The 21,348-nt window shown below is 47.3% G+C and overlaps 1 protein-coding gene across 1 annotated transcript in view; it reads left to right on the top strand.

The window, feature by feature from the left end:
• The window catches only part of ARHGAP35 (Rho GTPase activating protein 35), a 120,652-nt gene that overhangs the window by 53,031 nt on the left and 46,273 nt on the right, over positions 1-21,348 (top strand). Inside the window, exon 3 of the mRNA XM_060651530.3 lies at positions 6,820-6,964. Within this exon, the coding sequence (XP_060507513.1) occupies positions 6,820-6,964 (145 nt within the window). The remainder of the gene's footprint in view (positions 1-6,819; positions 6,965-21,348) is intronic.

Genomic DNA, 21,348 nt, shown 5'->3' with positions numbered 1-21,348 from the left:
AGAAAGATGGTAATCTTCAATAGCCAGGCACGCATTTGGACCACTCAATCAGTCTAGTAATCTGTTCATTTCAGACAAAGGACTGTGATTATTATCTAAAAAAAATCCATTTCCCTACACTACCCCCTAAGAATGGCCTGGTGCTATTTGTTTCTGGCTTCAGAGTCTAGTTGAGTGGACACAAAAGGCGTGGGGACACTGAAATAGCGACTGGAACTTTGAGAAATTGTTTTGAGCTGGTGTCATGCGTTTTCTCAGTTTATTTTAAGCCCAAAGAACTGCTGTAGTGTGTTTTTGGTGACAAAAATAGACTATCTTTAACTATGGGCCTTAGCTTATAGAACACCTGTTCTTAAAAAAAAAAAAAAATGACAATGGGCAACCCATATCTAGTTTTCAAAGAGCAGAGAATTGATCTGATCATCACTGAATCAACTTGTTCTCATCCACCACCTAGTGATACTGAAATGTCTTTTTAGGATCCAAATTATTTCAGCAGGAGTCAAGAATCACCTCTGCTTCCATAGAGAAAGGTCTTCTGAATGCATTTTATCCAGTATTTGAGAAGAGGCAAGCAGATATAAACTGACCTGTAACTCTGGGAAGTCCGAATTCAGTGAGTGTTGGATCAGGCAGGATGTTTGTAAAAAAAAAAAAAAACTTTCCTGGGACTAGTGGACCCTCCTTCCTAGTTAGCCCGCTGTTGCATTGGCCGTTCAGTCTGAGACAGCAGCAGGGGCTGACCCAGATTTGCCAGACTTCATGCCTTTCTAGAGCAACAGGCTGTGGTCTCGCTTGATTTGGGGCCTGTGAAGGGATGGCACATGTCTTTTCCCATCCTGGGAGAGGATTAGGGATGCTAGGAAGGCAGAGACTTTATGCTGCTTCCTTTCCCAACCCTAAAAAAGATGCCCCAAGACAGTGGGTGACCTGGCTGTAATACTAACTGGCAGCGTGAAGGAGACCAAGTCTAATAAGCGTTCGTGCTTTCATAACAGACTTTGCCAGTGAGAACAGATCCACCCTCAGGTTTCCTCTTAAACTTGGGCTTAGATTTTTTTCAGAGCCAGAAGAGGGAGCACCAGTTAACCAAGAATACATTTGGGGCACGAGTGAGTAACGTAATTGAAAAGGTTCTTTTGAAGCTCTGTTGGAAATAAGAACGAATCATTACTCATCAGAAAGCTGTAATGTTGAATACAGAATGCAAGAGGTGCTTTGGGGGAAACCTGTAGTCACGTTGTGTATGGAATCTTTTGGTTTTTGTAAGACTCCTCCCAGTTTCCCTTAATCCAGAGTCAGCCAGTACACTGCTTGGCAAACCGTGGCGAGAGGGGAGGGCCTCTCGAGGGCTTTGCTAATATCACTCTTGGGAGGGAGAACTGTTCTCATTCAGAGGGCACTATCCCTGTCCCAGAATACATTCTGTCTATGGCATTCCTCCTTTAAAAAAAAAAAAAGAGAGAATCCAGCAACCTGCATTCTGTTTTTTATTTCCTTCATTAGATAGGTTACCAAGCATTTAAAAGACTGCTAGGTGGTACAGCTGTGGTGATCATATGTTCTGACTTTAAAATCTGGTTAAATAACTTGACATGTATTAAAGGTATTTTATAGAGACCAGGAGAGAATATTTGAAGTTGTCAACTCAAAATCGCTAAATAGCTGTACCTGCTATTCCCACAGAAGATAGAATGTTCTTTATCCAGAAGGAATGGCTGAGCTCTCCATGGGAGCCGTGGGAGACTCTTTTCCTTTGTGGCTCAGTTGTTACTGAGCCTGATGTCTAGATCAGCTTTGCTTGCCAGGGATATATCTTTCTTTTACCAGTTAGATTGTAAGTTCGTTGAGGGGGATAGAGGACTTTGGTCCTGGGATTAGCCCTGCTGCTAGTTTGCTCTGTGACCTTGGGCATGATTCGTTAAAAAACAAAAATGCTAAGATCCTTACTGAGTTAAGTAGGGTAACAGTCACATGTGTACATAAATGACTGTCCTTTATCCAGTGGCCACACAGTGACATAGGGAATTCACCACCTCATCTGGTTTTTAAAAGGGAGTCTGGGACGGTAGTGCCAGTATAAGACCTTCTGAGCCTCGCCTCCTCCATCCGCGGGAAAGGAGCACAATTTAGGAGAAGAAAAACTTCTGTACATACAGAGATAGTCCTCATCTCAGCTAAACTCGAAAAAATATAAAGAAATATTGGCCCTGTGCACTATTGGAAACTGTTTTTGTTCAGGAAATTTATGGAGCGCCTACTGCATATCAGGCCCTGGAACCCACTCATCTTGCAGCCTGGTAGAAAGGGCCCTTCTGTCAGTCGCTTCTCATTCTTCGCATGGCATTCGAACCTTTTTCTTGTCCCCGTGGACTCCAGAGGGACCCCCGTGGGCTTACAGATGTCTTCCTACTCCACCAGAGTTGGGAGTTTCCCTTTATGCTCTTTTCTTGTTTCGAAAGCCAAGGGGCCAGTGGGAAATTCCAACCACCGTCTCTTCGCAGTGCCGTCCTGGCAGAAACTATTGGTTCGTTTCTTTGTTTCCTTTGCCACCTGGGTATTATCAAGACTAAGAATCGGGCCTGTTTTTAAGGAAACTGAAGTAAAGAACAATGCACTGTGTTGCTCGTTCAAAAAATAGATCCATCCAAAAGCACAAGACGAAGGTGGTTCCAACTGACCCGGTCCTTGGTTTTTGTCATGGCATTTCATCATAGAGTTCACGTAGGGGCAAAAGGGGCTTTGGTGTTTATAGATCACTAGCCTCTGGAGCCTGGCTCTCTCAGTGCTGGGTGTGACTCTCTCAGAGCTTGATTTCTCACCTGTAAAATGGTGCTAATAACCCTTACCCTGAAGATGGTTGTAAGGTTTCAGGTAATTGTGCAAAGTACCTAGCAGTGGCCTGCACATGGCCACTCCAGATTAATCACTGGTTTCCATTTTTGACCCAATAAGACTCTAAACTTAGAGGCACAGATGTGTAGATTATTCTCAGGGCTTGGTCTCCTCCGGCTAGATGCTTTTTTTCAATTCAGCCTGCTCTGTGAGTGCCCTTGAAAGAAGATTGATGTTGGGATGGTGTTACTTTCTCCTCTCCAAGAGCCTGCTGCTTGGAGGGCCCCAGGGACTCCATAATGAGCGACCCACGTCTGACCGGGGACTGAGACAGCTGGCAGGCCACTCACAAGAGTGGCGTTTCCATCTGACATGTGCCCAGTAACCCTTCAGGTGCCTGATGTGGTGTTTGTCATACCGGCAATCTGGCCCACCTCTTAGTGTGTACCACAAAGTCCGATTTCCTTACTAGAAAGGTTTGGAATTCGTTGTGCAAGAATCCCCGTCCTAATTTTGTGACACCCTACAGAGCCTTCACTTACTTCTAGGAGGTGTTTTGACATTCTGTAAACCAGGGTTTGTTTAAATCTGAGAGGGAGAGTCCATGTCATTTAGTAACGGGAGTTGATCCTGTTGTTAAAGCTTACTCTCCCTTTCTGCATTTTGTAAGTTGAAGCACTGAACTCGGGTCTTGGATTCTTTGGGACGAGAGGCATAAGGGCAGTATCCAATTTAGTCCTCCATCGAATGGCAGAATCTCCTCGACAATGGTGTGGCAGAGGTATGTAGTTTGCAGCCTGTGCTTGGAATATTTATACAGAGCAGTCCCTTCCTTTTTAAAAACCTGGCGATTTTGTTTTTCAAATTTCTCTTTATATTTAAGGCCAAAATTGCCTGTGTTCTCTTCTTATCTCTTTCAACATAACCCTTTGGAATCATATAAAATAATCTCTTTCCAAGAGATAGTCCTATAGCTGTATGAAATAGCTGTCATCATGCTCCATTCCTTCCTTTTCCAGCTTAAAGATCCCTGGTATTTTATGTGAGTGGGCCTCTATTACCTTAGAAACTCTCAGATTGTCGGTGTACCCTTAATCATTTATTCAGCTATCCATTTATTCATTCTGCCTCTCCCAGGCCCTTTCAGGGAAGGGCCGTGAACCATAGTGGTTAAGAGAGCAAGTTTTGTAGTCAAAACTGACTTGGGCAAGTAACTGAATTTTTCTACGACTCCGCTTCATCTGTAAAATGGAGTTATTAACCCCACACCCTCGGAGCTGTTGTGAGTCTGGAATGAAATCATACATCTAAGGAACTTAAGCAACGGCCCAGTACGTAGTATTCAGTTGATAGATGGTAAAGTTTCTAGTTAACTTAGATTGTTAGAACACACCTCATCATCTTGTTCTGGTATTGAGAAGGTGGAGGAAGGAAGTATAAGATTAAAATTGATCGTTTACTAGAACTGTGGTTAGAAGGCTTGGTAGGGGCGTCTGGGTGTCTCAGTTGGTTAAGCGTCCGACTCTCAGTTTCAGCTCAGGTCATGATCTCATGGTTTGTGAGTTCGAGCCCCACATCGGCTCTGTGCTGACAGTGCAGAGCCTGCTTGGGATTTTGTCTGTCTGTGTCTCTCTGTCTCTCTGTCTCTCTGTCTCTCTCTCTCTCTCTCTCTCTCTCTCTCTGTCTCTGCCCCTCCCCTGCTTGTTCTCTCTCTCTCAAAATAAATGAAAATATAAAAATAAAAGTAAACTTAATTTAAGAAAAAGAAGGCCTTATGGTGATTAGAAAAAAAGTTCCATTTTTTATTCCTTAACAATTTATTTGGAAGCATCAGTTTTATTGAAGAACAATACTGTTGTCAGTTTTGACAGGGAAATTCTGCAAGACTGAGATTGATAAAAAGAATGTCGCTGAAATCCAGATGGTCTTCCTTGCATATTCAGAATCTGTAGCTAATAATTTAAACTGTATGGCATTTTTAAGGGAGAGCATCGCTTGACTCATGGTTATCCGGTTGCCACGATGTGTGACAACAGAAGCACTCACCCCTCTCTTTCCTCGAATTACTGGATGGCTACTGTGAGGCTAGGCACTGAGCCAGGTCGCCCACATTTCACCCTCAAGACCACCTTGTGAGGAGGCCCTGTCCCTGAGATGCTAATAAGTCACTTACCCAGAGTCTCAGGACTTGTCTGTCGGGATTCAGACCCAGGTCTGCTAAGATTTCAGATCTTAAATTCTTTATGTTATACTTCATATAAATAGAAGATGTCAGGGAGAGAGTCTAGATTGGTTAAATTATCTCGTGTGAAGATACATCATAAATCACTCATTTGCTTTTCCTTATTTCTTTGGTAAAAAATCTAGGTCCGAGCCTGTTTGCCTCTGGCAGGCAGTCTGGAAGGGGAAGGAACAGTGGCCACTCCCTGCAACCTGAGAGGCGGTGTGGCTGCGTTGATGAGGAGTGGGACAGGGGCAGGCGTGAGCCTCGTGGAGGCTTTGTGGTTCTTCTCTGGAACGCCAAGATCCATTCGCATGGCGGTACAGTCTTCCAGACTGACCCAGTTAGCAGGCTCTGTGTAGAGTGGATTGTCTCTGCCTTTTGGTGGTCGTTGCGGGTAATGTCAACCGGCTTAGAGATGGGCTTGTGCCTCCTTTCGTGTACGTTTTCTTCTCAGTTGTTCTTTTTCTTTGGTGCTTGTTTGCACAGGAAGTCCTCTGAGAATCTCAGACTAAACAGGAAGCGATTTGTTCCCATATAAATAGAGGTACCAGAAGGAACGAAGACGGGCGGGATGAGGAATGCGAACGGTTGACCCTGGCTAGTTAGTTGTCCCCTCCAGTGGATTTTTTGCAAAGATCCCTAAATACTTTCAAGTTTATAGGTTGCGTGTATTTGTAATAAATCTGCCCTCTAATTTCATCTCGTTAACTTGGACGTGAAACCGAATTGCCGGAGCTACACCTGGGTCCATTTGCCTTGCTCCTGTTTGGTGACCCTTTTCCTTAGTAGATATTTTAACAAAAGTCCAGAATTTCAGGTGCGTTTTTGTCACTTTTAGGAAATTTACCGTTTGTTCAGAGCATTTTTTCCTCATGTGAGCTTCAAAATAAAAGGATTGAATAATTTTGGAGCAGAATATCTCAGAGAGGTCTATGAGCCTGAGCTTTGGAGACAGACCCTCCAGGGTTTGAATCCCAGCACTGTGACTTACTAGTTGTGTGACTTAGGCACGTGGGACATTTTTCCTTGATTCAACGGAATGTCGTGAGGTTTAAAAGAAGTAATATTTGGGACCTGGCTTGGTACACGGTGAGCTCTCAAGTGGTTGCCGCTGCCGCTGCTCCTGCTCCGGAGGAAGGGGGCTGCTGGGAAAGAAGAGACAAAGTATTACCTTCTTTGTCATGTTTGCTCAGTCGGTTTTACCCTTTCCTGATTCGGAAGCCGTTGAGACTTAACCCCGGGCTAATGTATGGAAGGGAATTCTCATTTGGAGCTTCCAGCCGTAGCAGAACACATGCTCTATTTCTTTTCTGGAAAGAGGAAATTACTCATTCTCCATTCCATCTTTTATCTTTTTAAAGATTTTAGCCGTCTTGAGTGTATGACATTCATTATCCATGTGGAATGTTTGGAAAACTTCCTGTTTACTCCAGGGCACCCCTGATAAAGGATGTGGATAGCCATCTCGTTGTCATTAACTCAACATGGCCTGCTTCTTCTAAACACCTTTGTGTTGATAATGCAGTCTCACACTCAGGGCGTGACTGTGTGTCAACTGGCTGGCATCTTGTGTGATATTTGGAGGCTGGAAAATACAAAATTAGTGAGATGAGCAAATGGATCTCTATCCTGCTTGGAGTCTTCCCAGCAGTTTCCACACCACTGTGAATTCCCTTCTGGAAGCTTTAGCTGATGTTTAAGTCGCATGTTGATATTCACTTTGTTTTTGTTTTATGCTTTCTTTTCTCTTTCCTGTGCAGAAACCAAAGCCCAAACCCCGGCCGTCCATCACAAAGGCAACCTGGGAGAGTAACTATTTTGGGGTGCCCTTGACAACTGTCGTGACTCCAGAGAAGCCCATCCCTGTGTTTATTGAGAGATGTATTGAGTACATTGAAGCCACAGGTAAGAGTGTTGTTACCTCAGAGCTGATCGTGGCTTTCACTGTCTACGGGCTACTTTCTGGCGAGCTGAGCCATCTGGAGACTCTGGGATCAGCTCTCCTTAAGTGTGAGATGCTTTCTGAGAAGGAGCTGAGCAGTCTGGACAGCTGTCAGACTTATGGGTCTCCATCTGCGTGTAGTTTTGCGGCTGTTGTACGGGATCCGTGAGACCTTTCCGTGCACCAAGCAGCGTGTTTTCAGGCCTGCAGCTGTGGCTGGTTAGGTGCTTTCTCTGTGCTCCCTCAGCTCCCTGTCAGAGCACCCACCCTGTTTGTCTGTGGCCTCGAAGATCTGTCAGCCGCTGGAGGGCGGGGAAAGGGGCGTGTTACCGTTGTGTCCGCAGCCCTGTCCTGGGCACAAATGGTAATAAACTTTGGCTTAATAAAACGAAGGAGTAGTCGTGACTGTTGCAGACCTTGGCCTTTGATCAGGCGCCTGGGATTCATCATTGATAGAATTTTTGCCCTGGGGTAAAAAAAGCCCAGCTAAGGTCCTTGGATATCTTCTGGTCAGGCAGCTGTATTTCAACTCCACTGACAACTTGGCGTTACTGCGAGGAACAACTGTCTTAATGTTTTCTGCATTGTTCTCGAAGTGACAAATTTGCGCCTGTATTGAAAACATTTATTTGTTCATTAAGTGTTCTCGTAATGTGTCTCTTTGGCCTCCCTTTTGCCATTGTGTCCCTTGGTTTGGTTTTCTCCTGGATGCTCTCAGAGCTGATGGATGAGCTTTGAGGAGAAGGTAGTCTAAGCGGGTGCATGGTTAGGTCAGTTCTTGGGCATTAGCATTAGTAGTTGAGCTCGAGAATATGGGCTTAAACAATTTGAAACCAAAGTAGGGATTAGAGCCTCCCTCTGTGCTCTGATCCCGGTGTTCCCTGCAATGATGTTAAGTATTGTATGGTGTGCACAGCCCGCGGGTGCTGCAGATAATTTCAGCAGCATCCAAGTAAGCTGCGTGACGGTGTTAATATTTACGTAGGATGTGCCAAATCAGGGAAAATAGGTTTCAAGTCGAAGCCTGCTAAAGCAGACTTCGTGGTTATTTCCGGGGTTTTCTCTGCAACACACCAGGGTTGAATCACGGTGAACACTTTGCCTAATCTAACAGCGGATCTGCAGCTTTGTTCAGTCCGTTCTGTCCCCAGAATGGGGACACTTTTGTCAGTGTCCATCTTTTTGACACGGGTCTTACAGATCAGTTTCTTTCTGGCACCTCTCCCTTGTGCAAGGGGAAAAACTGCACAAAGGTCCAATTCAGGTGATTGAGGCTTTACATGTTGACCTGGCACTTCAGAAAGATACCCTGTGTCATTCTGGGGGAGGGGAAGGTTGCTTTCTCCTTACCTTTATTTTCAAAGTATTTTCGATTTATTGGAAAAATTACAAGTTTAAACAAATCGGAAGTTACAAAAATTCCCAGGTTCCTTCAGTGTTAGTGTTTTAGCACTTTCCCCCACACCATGCTTTCTATATAGATAACTGTCTGAAATATTTGAAAGTTTGCAGATCTGATGCAGCTTTACTTCTAACTACCTCAGTGGGTAATTCCTAAAAATATTCTCTTACGTAACCGCCGTGCGGTTATCAAAATTAGGACGTAAACATTGACCCAACGCTAACCTGTCCTCTGTTTTCATTTCATTAGTTGTCCCATTAATGTCCTTTATGGCAAAACACAAAAATATTTTGGGCCCGGGAGCTAATCCTGGACCACATGTTAGGTTTAGTCGTCGAGTCTCGAGGCTCTTTCAATCTAGAACAGTTTTTAGTCTGTTTTTCATGGCCTCAATAGTTTGAACTACAGATTAGTTATTTTGTAGGACGTTCCTCCTCAGTTTGGCGTTTTTTGGGGTTTTTTGTTTGTTTGTTTTTTGGGTGTTTTCCTCACGATTAAGTTCCTATTTGCACCTTGGGCAGAAACAGCAGGGAAGCGATGCCGTGTCCTTGTCGGTGCATCGCACCATGTGACACGTGATGTCAGTTTGACCCATCGCCGGTAACGTTCACTTGGACCCCTTGGTTAGGGTGGCGGTGTGGGCCGAGCTTCTCCACTGCAGAGCCACTCTCTCCCCATCGTTTGACTCCCTGGTTCCTTCAGCGTTGATCAGTCGACATTCTCCTGTCAGGGGGAGCCTTCCCTTTGTAGGGGGAGCCTTTTGTGAACGGCCTCCTCAAGTGGCTCGCCTGTGGTAGCACAGGGTGCCTCAGTGTCACCCACGTGCGCCCTAACTGGGCACAGCAGTGGTCTTGACCAACCCCTCCCGCACCTTGCTTCTCTCGCTCTTAGACTGATTCGCTTTTCTTTTTGCAATTCAAGTTTCTTTATTTTGAGAAAGAGAGAGAGCGAGCATGAGCAGGGGAGGGGCAGAGAGAGAGGATCCCAAGCAGGCTCCGCGCTGCCAGTGCCGAGCCCGACACGGGGCTCGAACCCACGAACCGCGAGATCATGATGTGAGCTGAAACCACGAGTCGGACACCTGACCAACCGAGCCACCCAGGTGCCCCCACTTTTCGATATCCGATGACAAAATTATACCTCTCCTTGCCCTTGGATTTATGAATCCTTTTGGGTATGAGGCTTTACCACCAGCCACTGCCAAGCTGCTGCTTTTCTTAAAGTTCTCTTAGACTGTGCCACTGTCCGCCCTGTCACCAAAAGGCTTGGAGCTTCAGGATCACCTCCGATCAGTTCCCAAGTCTGTCACTTCTACTTCCTCATCTCTCGGCTCTATCCTCTCTGTTTCATTTTTGCTTCCCCACCATCACCCCCCTCGTCTTGATTATATGACGGTTCCTCTACTAAAAACCTCTTTTTACTGCCTCATTGCCTGCCAGGTGCCGGCCTCAGCAGTCTTGCCTCCTCCCATGCGTGGTGCTGTTATGGTTGTCTGCCCGCCTTCCTGCCCCCCGTCTTCCTCTTTCCCTCTCTCTCTTCTTTCTTCCTTTTCTGTCCTCTGCTTTCTGTTTTATGCTACTACAGGCATTAATTTTTAACTTGTTTTACAAGGTGGGTGGCTCAGTTGGTTGAGCGTCCGGCTCTTGGTTTCGACTCAGGTCATAATCTCAAGGTTTCGTGAGTTTGAGCCTCACATCGGGCTCTGCACTGGTAGTGTGGAGCCTGCTTGGGATTCCCTCTCTCTCTCTCTCTCTCTCTCTCTCTCTCTCTCTCTCTGCCCCTCCCCTGCTTACACTGTTCCTCTCTCAAAATAAATAAACTTTAAAAAATTACTTTTGCAAGAATACAAGCAGGATTTCTTTGTATTTCGCTGCTTTGCATGGGTTCTTCGTGTGGTTTGAAATGTATCCCACATTCCTCCTTGCCTCTGGAACTTGTCCTCATTCTTCAAGACTGCCCCACCCCCAGTAGCCGTTGGATGCAACCTCCCCGGTAGTTCTCAAGCATGTTTTCACTTCCTGGGAACAGGATTCTCTGCTCTCCTTGTCTTCTGAGAGTGTGGTACACAACATACATTACTGTTGATTAAATGAGTGGTCTTCAGGCTGGAATACCTTAATTCCATTGTTTTCTTCTTTGTTTTCTTTGTCCTTTTAAAGTTTGATTACATCCCCTCTTTGGCATTGGTTTGTACTTTTATAGAATTTCAGGGAAAAAAGTTAAACATGGAATCTGTGAATTTAATTTAGCATGTGTGTTTGCGGGGGGGGGGGGGGGGTTGTGTGTTCTTTTCCCTGGAAGGATTTTTTTCCTCTTAGTAAAATTAAAGCATGTTCATTGTAGAAATTCAACAAAAGCCAAAAACTGTGAAAAAGGATTTAAAGAGTCGTTGATCTTCCACTTCGTGAAACCACTGTTAATAGTCTGATATAGTTCCTGATAGTCTTATTTCTCTGTGTGTGTGTGTCGATTTTTATTTTTACATAATTACATAATGCACATTACATTTACATATAAATATTATATTTACATATCTACATAATATGTGGTATGATAGTTCTCAAAAATTTTTTTAGCATAACTTAGATGAGGCAAAAGAGCCCTGACTTTACCAGCTTACCTACTCCTATTTTCCTGCAAGGAAAGAATTCAGTAACCAAGAGGTGGGTTGAACGACCATTTTTTGAGAATCTCTGCTTTTTATTTTTATTTTTTTAAATTTTTTTAATGTTTATTCAGGTTTTGAGAGAGGGAGAGAGAAAGAGAGAGTGCGAACAGGAGAGGGGCAGAGAGAGAAGGAGACACAGAATCCGAAGCAGGCTCCAGGCTCTGAGCCGTCAGCACAGAGCCTGATGTGGGACTCGAACTCACGAACCATGAGATCACAACCTGAGCCGAAGTCAGATGCTCAACTAACTGAGTCACCCAGGTGCCCTGAGAATCACTTGAAAAAAAAATTTTTTTTCAAGGTTTGTTTATTTTGGGGAGAGAGACCAAGTTCTAGAGGGGGAGGTGCAGAGAGAGGGGGAGACCCAGAATCCAAAGCAGACTCCAGGGTCCCAGCTGTCAGTACAGAGCCTGACGCGGGGCTCGAACTCAGGAGCCATGAGATCACGACCTGAGCCAAAGTCGGACTCTCAACCAACTGAGCCACCCAGGTGCCCTGAGAATCACTGCTTTTTAAATCAGACATTGTTTTGTGAGTCTGTGAAGATAGGGCTTTTTTTTTTAGTGTGAAGATCTAAGTAGTTTTACTAAGTAGTTTTACTAAGTATGCACGAGCTGGGTAGCATCCCATCAAGCAAGCAGAGAGGATCTCCTTCAAAAATACAACGTTCAGTTGCCGCACGACGTTCCGGTAAAATAGATTATTTAACTATTCCCCTGTTTGGGGGCTCATGCAGCATTTTCTCCTGACGCACGTGAAGAACCAGATTCGCTGGGACAGACGTTTTGGGCTAGTGATACAGAGCTTCAGATCTGCAGTTAGGCCCGGTTTAGAATCATTCCGCCTTACGCCCATCTGGAAACTGAGGGTGATGACAGGACCTGCCGCTCGGGCTGCCGCGAAGGTGCCGGCAGACTTGCACGGAGGCGCCGAGTGTGGCGCGTGGCCCAGGCAAGTGCTCAGTATGTGCCAGTTGTCGCCTTCGCCTCACCAGTAGTACATTTGGTTCTTCTTCCTATTGCCTGTCAGACTGTACCATAAATGTAAATATCTGTGACTTTTCTTTGCTCTCCAGCTTTTTTCCCCCCTTTTTTTTAAGAGAAAGAGAGCATGAGCAGGGAAGAGGGGCAAAGGGAGAGAGAGAGAGAGAGAGAGAGAGAGAGAGAGAGAGAAACTCAGGCTGGATTCTGACACGGGGCTTGATCCCATGACCCTGGGATCATGACCTGAGCCAAATCAACAGTCAGACGCTTAACCGACTGAGCCACCCAGCACCCCTTTCTCCAGCTTTTAAATTGAATACAGTAAAACCCATGGAAGAGTTAAAAGAGTAGTATGATGATTCACTCAATATTGTGCCCCGTTTGCCCTTTCTTCTCCTCATTTTTATTGTTAAATCATTTGAGAATAAGCTGCAGGTGCCACACATCCCTTCACTTCTAAAAAATCTCGGCTTGTATCCCTAAGCTTAAAGAGTCTCTCTGTAACTGCGTTAACGTGATCACTTTTAGGAATAATAGCATTAATTCAGTAGTATTTCACATGCATTCCATGTTTAAATTTCTTCAGTTGACTTTAAACTCTCTTCTAGCTAGGATTTTGTTCTAGGATCCAAGCCGTGTTCACAGCGCATTTGGCTATTGCTTCCTTTGCACCTTTCAGTCCAGAACAGTTCTCTTTGCCTTTTATTTTGTTTTGTTCTGAATGATGACCTTTTTTTTTTTTTTTTTTTTTTTTTTTTTTTTTTTTTAAAGTCTAGACAGTTGTCTTGTAGAACGTCCCCTCGTGTGGTGTGCTGTCTGTCTGTACCTCTCCATCATCCTCAGCCCCCTTCTGACACCACCCACGGCTGCCTCATCATTGCGGCTCCTGTCTCGGCAGAGGCCTGGGACTGATGAGATTTTGTTGAATGATTGAATGAATCACGGAGTGTGTGTGTGCCCAGGTCTGACTTATCCTGAACTTGCACTTAGGAGAGCCTCTGCTGCCACCCCACCCGTCCATCCCATCGCTCCCTCTACTGCTCATGGTGGAAATCGTCGTATGACCCCGGTTTCAGGCAGTCACGTCTAGCTGATTGGAGACGATACTCCACATGAAACTTGTCTGCCAGGTCTGCCCCATGCAGCTCGAAGTCCAAAGGTGTCGTGTCCCTGTCTTTGTGTCTGTCTCAGACACGTTGGCACTTGGCTTGTCCTGGCACATAAAATACCGCACCATCGCTTTCAGAGGCCGTGCTTGGGAGTTCACACTCCTGCCCACCAAAGTGAGAAAGAAAGATCCAGTGAGAAACCCAGAAGGAAGCCCCTCTCCTTGCATGCCTCAGGACCCTGGTTGCTCCCCACCTGCCACCTCACGGCCAGGGTCTGGCACAGCCAGCAGTGGGGAAGTGGTGGCATGACCATTAGGAATTGGGACAACGTGAACTGTCCCATCACCTTAATATTTTTCCTAATTACAAAAGTAACAAATTTGCTCACAGTAAAAAAAAAAAAAAAAAAAAAAATTATTATAAATACAGATCTAGAACAGAGAGTGAAAGTCCCTTACAGTCTCATCTCCAGAAGCAATCTGCATTAATAGATGGGTTATGTTTTCTGCTAGTACTCCCCCCACCCAAATGTTTCACAACACGAGATCGTGCGTGCGCTCTTCTGCAGCTTATTTTTTGTTTTAATTTAACACTGCATACACCTTGGGCATCGTCTTTTTAATTCCATCTCCAAGCCAGCTAACTTGCATTTTAATCTCGGACCTGAGAAGAGAGGGTGGCAAGAGTTGGGGGCAGGGTGGGGGCTGGGGTCTCGGGGAGTGTGTGAAGAGAGGCTTCGTTGGCAAGCAGCTCCGTATTCCAGGGGTGGCCCACGGCAGGTTCCTGTGGCTGCTGTGTTTCCTCCTCAGAGTCTGTGAGTAAACTGCCGAGCCCTCCTTGACACAGAGCGTAAGGCAAGGATCGCTGCCTTCTCGCCTCACAATTTGCTGCTCCTGCTGTGTGTTACCAGGACTCTGGGAGCTGGAGATTGCTTCTGGCTTGCACCTTTTTTTTTCCTGAGCTTTCCGACCAGTTCACTCACCCTCGTTTCATATTTCCTGAAAAACTGGAATGTGTTTGGGGTGTCTGGGTGGCTGAGTCAGTTGAACGTCGACTTCAGCTCAGGTCATGATCTCGTGGTTTGTGGGTTCGAGTCCCGCGTCGGGCTCTGTGCTGACAGCTCAGAGTCTGGAGCCTGCTTCGGATTCTGTGTCTCCCTCTCTCTGCCCCTCCCATGCTCGTGCTCTCTCTCTGTCTCTCGACAATAAATAAACATTAAAAATAAACAAAAGTGGAACGTGTTCAAGAAGTGGCCCATAGGTAGAACAGCTTTCAGATTGATTTGCAGATGGTTTTAGCCCAGCCCAGCCTCAGAGACAGCCTCTGTGCTTGCTGTGCTAATAGGACGGCAGCTCGTGGTTACCTGATCAGGCCGGGAGGGGGCACGTCGCTACTGCAGCTGCTCTGGGGCCACCGCTGCCATTTGGACTGCCTTTGTATTTCTGGCTAGAACACTTCCCCCCCAGTTTTCCTCCACGTGGAAAATCGTCAGGGCAGTGGAGCCCCTGCTCCCCTTCTATAGCAGTGTGGTGCCGAGTGAGGAGAGAACATTGGCCAAGCCAACCTGAGCTCTCTGGTGCGTGGCAGGGAGTAGGAATATTCAGCCCTGTCCAGAGTTTATCTCGCTGGAGTCAGGGTGGGGACTTACTTTGAGAGCCTACCCACAGTCCTGAGAATAATGTCTCAGGAGAAGTATGCTGTCTTTACACCTCACTGTGGTCGTAAAACTAAGGTTTTAAATCCCAGGTCTCCGGGCCAGTTTTGGGTCAAGGTTCTCTTCCCACAACTGGGGGAAACATCCATGTCCTGCAGCATAGAAACCCCCCGAGGGAGCTTCCAAGTGTCACCGCTCCCCGGCCTGAAGGTCTAGTCTCCTGGAGGCCGAGTGCTTCGTGCCGTGCTCATCTGGGCTCTGCGGCACGTATTCCCCAGGCCTGTGGCCTCGCTGAAGACCGCATTCTCTAGGAATGACTTCTCTGAATGATGTAACGTGTGAGACCAGACCCCCTTGCTCCCTCTGTCTGTGATCTTTAACCTTTTTCTTTTGGCAGTGGGAGGGGGCAGGGTGACAATAGCGAAAATGGTTTCCCATCTAATAATCTTTTTCTTAATTGCTTTGCTCAATTACTAAGAGGTGGCGAATTCCTGGCACCTCTGGCAAGTGCCGCAGAGGGCTGAGAAGAGAAATTGTTCCCAGGGAGAGGCGGTTTCATTTGGGCAGAGGGCCCCTCTCGTACATCTTGAATTATTATGCATTCAGACCCCACCGTATAAATAACTGGTAGGCCATGGTTTTGTTAGCGCATCTTAATTTCAGTCTGTCCCTGTGGAATGAAAAAGTCCCTGTGGTCAGGGAAGCCTGGCAGCTGTTTAAAATAATAACGCCAAAGATGGTCTGCCATCACATGAACTCTCCCCATTTTCTATTCCTGACACATTTATGGAGTGCCCGCTATGACCCGGGCATTGTCCTGGGCACTTGGCATGCGTGACCTCAGCGCACAAGAGATTGTTTTGTTACTCCAAGAACCCAGATGTGGCGGGAAGCTGGCCCTTGGGAAGGGTCAACATCTTGTATCAAGCATAGGGAGGACCCAGTGTCCATAAAGTGCAGGGTTAGCCTGGCCGGAGAGAAGGTGGCAGCCTTCACGGTCTCTTCCACTCCTGTCTCGGAAGGACTCTCACCTGGTGACAGGAACGGGGCTCTGCCTTTCAGGGCAGCACCTACCTGGACACGGTAGTGCAGCTGAAACTCCCGTGTATCTTCAAAGCCCTCTCTTGCGGGGCCTGCGGCTGAGCCACACACAGAGCCCTGGGGTTTTAGTGCCTGCCCTTAGCAGGCTGTGTCATGCAAGAGGGGCTTCCTTATTTGCCTTCTGGGGCGCTGCTCCTCAGTGGACAGCAGAATCCGGTCAGCCTTGACCTCTCCTCTCTGGTTCAGTGGGAGAATGCAGGATACAGCACCAAGTAGTTACGGAAAGATAGAAACTTCCTGATAAGTTGTTAGTAGGGTCTAAAATGCTTAGCTTACTGTCTTCTCGTTGAGGTTGGGGGCAAAGTCTGCAGATTTCATTCATTCAACAGATACTTACTGACTGTTTATATTAATGAAGCACCTACTATGCTAGGAACTGTGTTGAACTCGAGTCCCCCTCCCCCCCATGATGTCCAGAGACATAAGCACACAAATGCATAATTAATTCAGGCAAGGAACATTATTGGATTTTAAAATCACTGGGGAATGAAATGAGCGACAGGACCAAGTGAGGCTGTGGAGCAGTTAGAACCCTCACACTATGCTGATGGGAATGTAAAAGGGTAGACTCCCTTTGGAAAACTCTTTGGCAGTTTATTGAAAGCTAAATGCACACTTACCATTCTACTCCTAGGTATTTGCCCGAGAGAAATGAAAACATACTCACACAAAGACCTGTACTTAACTGTTTCTAGCAGCTTTGTTCATGAGAGCCCCAAGCCGGAAACCACCCAGTGTCCATCAACAGGTGAATAAACAAATTAGTCCTTCCACCCCTGGAATACTACGCAGGGGCCAAAAGGAGAGATTCTAGCCACACGTAGCAGTATGGGGGAATCTCAAAAGCAGCATATGCTGAGAGAGATTCAGGCCAGACACAAAGGACGACAAATTCTGATTCCATTTCTATAAAGCTCTGTAAAATACAAACTGATCTCTAGTGACAGCGGGCAGATCAGTGGTTGCCTGGGAGCCAGGAGTGTCAAGAGGACTGATGGCAAGGGGGCATGGCAACAATTGGGGGATGATGGAACTCTTCTATTCGAAACTATCAAATGTCATGTATACTTCAAATGGATAGAGTTCATCATGTATCCATTATGCTTCGATAGTTAATTTTTATTTTTTTTTTTTTAATTTTTTTTTTCAACGTTTTTTTATTTATTTTTGGGACAGAGAGAGACAGAGCATGAACGGGGGAGGGGCAGAGAGAGAGGGAGACACAGAATCGGAAACAGGCTCCAGGCTCTGAGCCATCGGCCCAGAGCCTGACGCGGGGCTCGAACTCACGGACCGCGAGATCGTGACCTGGCTGAAGTCGGAGGCTTAACCGACTGCGCCACCCAGGCGCCCCGATAGTTAATTTTTAAGAACTAAAAACAAAAAAATCGCTGGAGAACAGTTCTGAAGGAACTTGATAGTTCCGTGGTCTCAAAATGTCACCCAGCACCAAGGAGATGAAGAGATCTGGGGGTCACCACCTTCACAGAGTGACCAGACCGGGTGCCCCTACTAGTGGTTCAACCAAGTATATATCTCCTTTGCTAAAACTATTTAATCTGAATCTTACCACGAAGAAACAATCAGATAAATCCAGAACGTGTTGCCTTTTAGAAGACAGCTGGCCTGGACTCAATAAAAAGGTGTCACAAAAAAGAAAAAAGTTTGAGGGCCTAACTCAACTTCTGTGTTTATAACATAAATCCCTTTCCCATTCAGATAGTCCAGTGGTGAGGCCCTAAGCTTCGGCGTCCCCCCTGGCATCCTGGCTTTTGCAGGTAGTAGCTGGCCTTCAGCTTGAACCGGCTAAGCCCTATTTTTCTGTTCCTTCACAAGTTGGGAATAAAAATAGTAGGTCTTTCACAGAGAGTTTTTGAGAACTGGATGCATTCTTGTTTGTAATGTTCTCACATAATTCCTGGTACGTAGTCATCACTCAGTTGATGTTAAGCCATTTTTATTTTTTTTTAACGTTTATTGATTTTTGAGACAGAGAGAGACAGAGCATGAACGGGGGAGGGTCAGAGAGAGGGAGACACAGAATCTGAAACAGGCTCCAGGCTCTGAGCCCGACGCGAGTCAGCACAGAGCCCGACGCGGGGCTCGAACTCACGGACCGCGAGATCATGACCTGAGCCGAAGTCGGACGCTTAACCGACCGAGCCACCCAGGCGCCCCTGTTAAGCCATTTTTTGGTGGTGCCTGTCACCGACTTGCTGCGCTTATGGAAATCCAAACGGGACTTCGCCCCAAAACAGTAGCAGATGAGATCGCACCGCGGTTTTTTTGGAACTTCTCATTGAAGTATAGCAACCATTAAGGAAAAGTACAGCCATCATAAGTGCAACTCGGTGAACCGTGTGCGCAAACCGAACACAACTGTGCAGTCAGTTTAGGAAACAGAAGACGGGCGAATTCCCCTAGAAACCTTTTCCCGGGCATTACCACTACCCTGACTTCTAACGGTATAGAATGAGTGTGTCTGTTTTTATGCTTTAAAGTGGACTTATACCAAATGCAGTTTGGGGCCTAGCTTTCACTCGACCATGATGTCTGCGAGATTCATCCCGTGGTTGAATCCATAAGTTCACCCATGCTTGTGTGTGGTTGGAGACCATTCTCATCGCCGTATACCCTTTATACCCTTCCGTCGCGTGAATAATCCACTATGTGTTTATTCATTCTGCTCTTCATGGACATTTGGGTACTTTCCAGTGTGGGGCTTTTATAAATAGCGCTGCTGTGAACATTCTTGTAAATGAATTTTGGTGCGTACGTGAGCACTCGTGTGCTTCAAGTATATACCCGAGAGTGAGGCAGTTTTTAATAATTAATTTTAGCGTGTTGAACATGATGGTTTAAAAGACACCAGTCCCTGAAGGGACAATCATCTGTGAGGCCGGGAACTAGAGCAGTAAGGGGTTCTCCTTACTACCTATTCACGGGTTGGTGTTTTGGATCTTTGAAGGAGTTAAGGGGTGGTTCTGGAAGGGCGCTTACAGGGACACAAAGCTGTCTCACATACTCTTTTAGCAGCTGGATCGTTCCCATTTGCAAAGCGTGCCTGGCCGGAGGAGTCTTGAATTCTTCCAGTACCTTGTGAGGTGACTTTTCTTTCCCGGGGTTCTGTCTGTGGTTTTGAGGTGAGGCTGTGGTCAGCACAGATCTTGATAACCCGGTGGGGTTTACTCGCGGTCCGTTGTAGGGGCTTTGCTCCCTGATTAGAGTTTGGTTGTTTTGTAGCACAGATAAGTAGGTGTTCTTATTGGCATCCACCAGTGAGCCTCCAAAACGAAAGGCTCAGCCCTGCGGGCGGTTTGTGAGGGGAGGAAGGGTGAGGCTTCAGAAGCAGGGGTCTCTGAGGGCGAGTGCCGAGCCCTGCAGCCACGGCTCGACGGCCGGCCGTGGCTCTCATTCAGCTTGTCTGCGTCATTCGCAGGTCAGAGGTGGCCCTCATCTCCTCTGCGCAAATGGAAGCCCTCTATAAAAATGGTCTTTGACAGATACTCAGAGCTGTGACCTTCCTCCTGATTTAGCTCATTTGCCTGGATAAACGAGCAGAGTGCTTTCTGTGTGGCAGATTTAAATTTCACCACTAATTGAGGGTAGCATCTTCAGGGAGAGACGCTCGCCATTAGAGCAGAGGCCTTTGGGAGATGGCCCGGCCGCAAACACATCAGGGCAGATGAAGGCAGGAGGTGGAGATGAGGAGGGTACAGAGCGCGCTGTCGTTGGTAACCGTGCCCACCGAGAAGCCACGCGAGGGCTTGTGCCGTAGGCCGGGGCACCGCACGCACACGCCACGTACTCGTCAGGCAGGTTTTGGTAGCCCTCTGCCCCCGACTCGTCTTGCTGCCGAATAGTCTGTACAGGATGAGCCCGGAGCCAGGGTGCCTGGACTCAGATCTCCACGCTGCTGCTTGTGAACAAATGGTGAACCTCTCCGCGACTCCGTTCCTTGATTCTAAAATGGGGGTGACGGTACTTTGAATCCTTGAGGTGCTTCGGTATGTTCAGGGCCTGATAAGAGTACCTGGCGGGTTGCGAGGGGTGATCAGCCTTGGCTGCTGCTGCTGCTTCTGGTGCCGCTCCCGTCGCCCAGGCTGCACCTTCCACTCTGGGCGGGCCCCTGCCTGACCTTGAGGGAGCCCTCCTCCGCCCGGGGCCCCTGCCGCGCCCGCGGGCCATCGTGCCCCTCACCTTTGAGGGCCGCCCAGGCGGGCTCCTTCGGAGAGAGTAGCCCGGCGACTCCCTCTCCCTTCCGAGGGCGACTTAGCGCAGGGCAGGTGAGGCGTGGACTTTAGAAGCCATCACACTCCGTTTAAAATTCCAGCTCAGCTACTTCTCTTCGCTGAGCCGCCTCCCGTCTCCGAGGTCCTGAGGTCCTGAGGTCCTGAGGTCCTGAGATCCGTGCTTCCTGTGTGCAGTGCAGCCGTCGGGAGTACCTACCTCGTGAGGGCTGCGAGGGCTGAATGAAATGCGTGTGAGCCCCTTGGCCTGGCACGTCGGAGACACAGAGCACCGGGGAGCCCCGGTTCTTTCGTGGTGAAATCTGCAGGGCTGAGCTTCCTGCTCGTCCTTAGTGTTTCGTGGGCTGGCTCGGTCTAGCTGGTCTTTCCTCACGGTCAGCCTCTTGTTCTAGGTCTCGTCCGCGCTTGCTTGGCCCGTCGTGAAGCCTTGGGAATCTCTTTTTCCACAGGGCTACTGTCACCTCCATCTTACCTCACTCTCTAGGGTAGGTGGTCCCTGCGCACTTACTCGTTCCTCTGCCTGGGTCAGAGTGCCAGCGGCCTAGGGTACCCGGAATCGTGAGGATCCTGTCCTTACTTCATTCCGTCAGCACCTGCGTATTGAACATCTCACGTACCGTGTGCCATGCACCATTCAAGGCGCCCATGACAGAGTATTGGACAAAACAGATAAAAATTCTTGCCCTCGTGCAGCAGGCGTTACAATCTAGTGGGGGAGACGGACAGGAAATAAAATATATATAAAGAATCTTAGTGATTAGTGCTCGAGAGAATAAAAATAAAGCAGGAAAGTGGTACGTGAAATGTCTGGAGCAAGTGTTAAAATTTCAGATACGGGGGAGCTGGGGGAGGGTGGCTTTTGACGAGAGCCTGATGGAAACGAGGGCGGGAGCCGTGCCATTACCTGGGGAAGAACCTTCCAAACAGAGAAAAGAGCCAGTGTGAAATTCCCAAGACCGGAACGTTCCTGGTGAGGGCTTGGCTTTTACCGAGTGAGGTAAGAAGTCGCTGGAGGGTTTTAAGTGGAGGGACAGTGTTTGGCCTCTGCTCAGTAAAATAACTCTGGCCACTGCGTGGGGAACAGTCCTGACCCTTGGGAACTTGAGCGTGCTTGATCTCCTTGCATTTCTGTAAATCTTCCTCCATTCTGCCCTTTCTCTGGGTATGTAACCAGTCCCCT

This window comes from Panthera onca, chromosome E2, assembly GCF_046562875.1.
Source record: "Panthera onca isolate mPanOnc1 chromosome E2, mPanOnc1 haplotype 2, whole genome shotgun sequence".
Classification (NCBI taxonomy): domain Eukaryota; kingdom Metazoa; phylum Chordata; class Mammalia; order Carnivora; family Felidae; genus Panthera; species Panthera onca.
The sequence above is the reverse complement of the archived record's forward strand: the minus strand, read 5'-3'. Positions and strand labels throughout refer to the sequence as shown.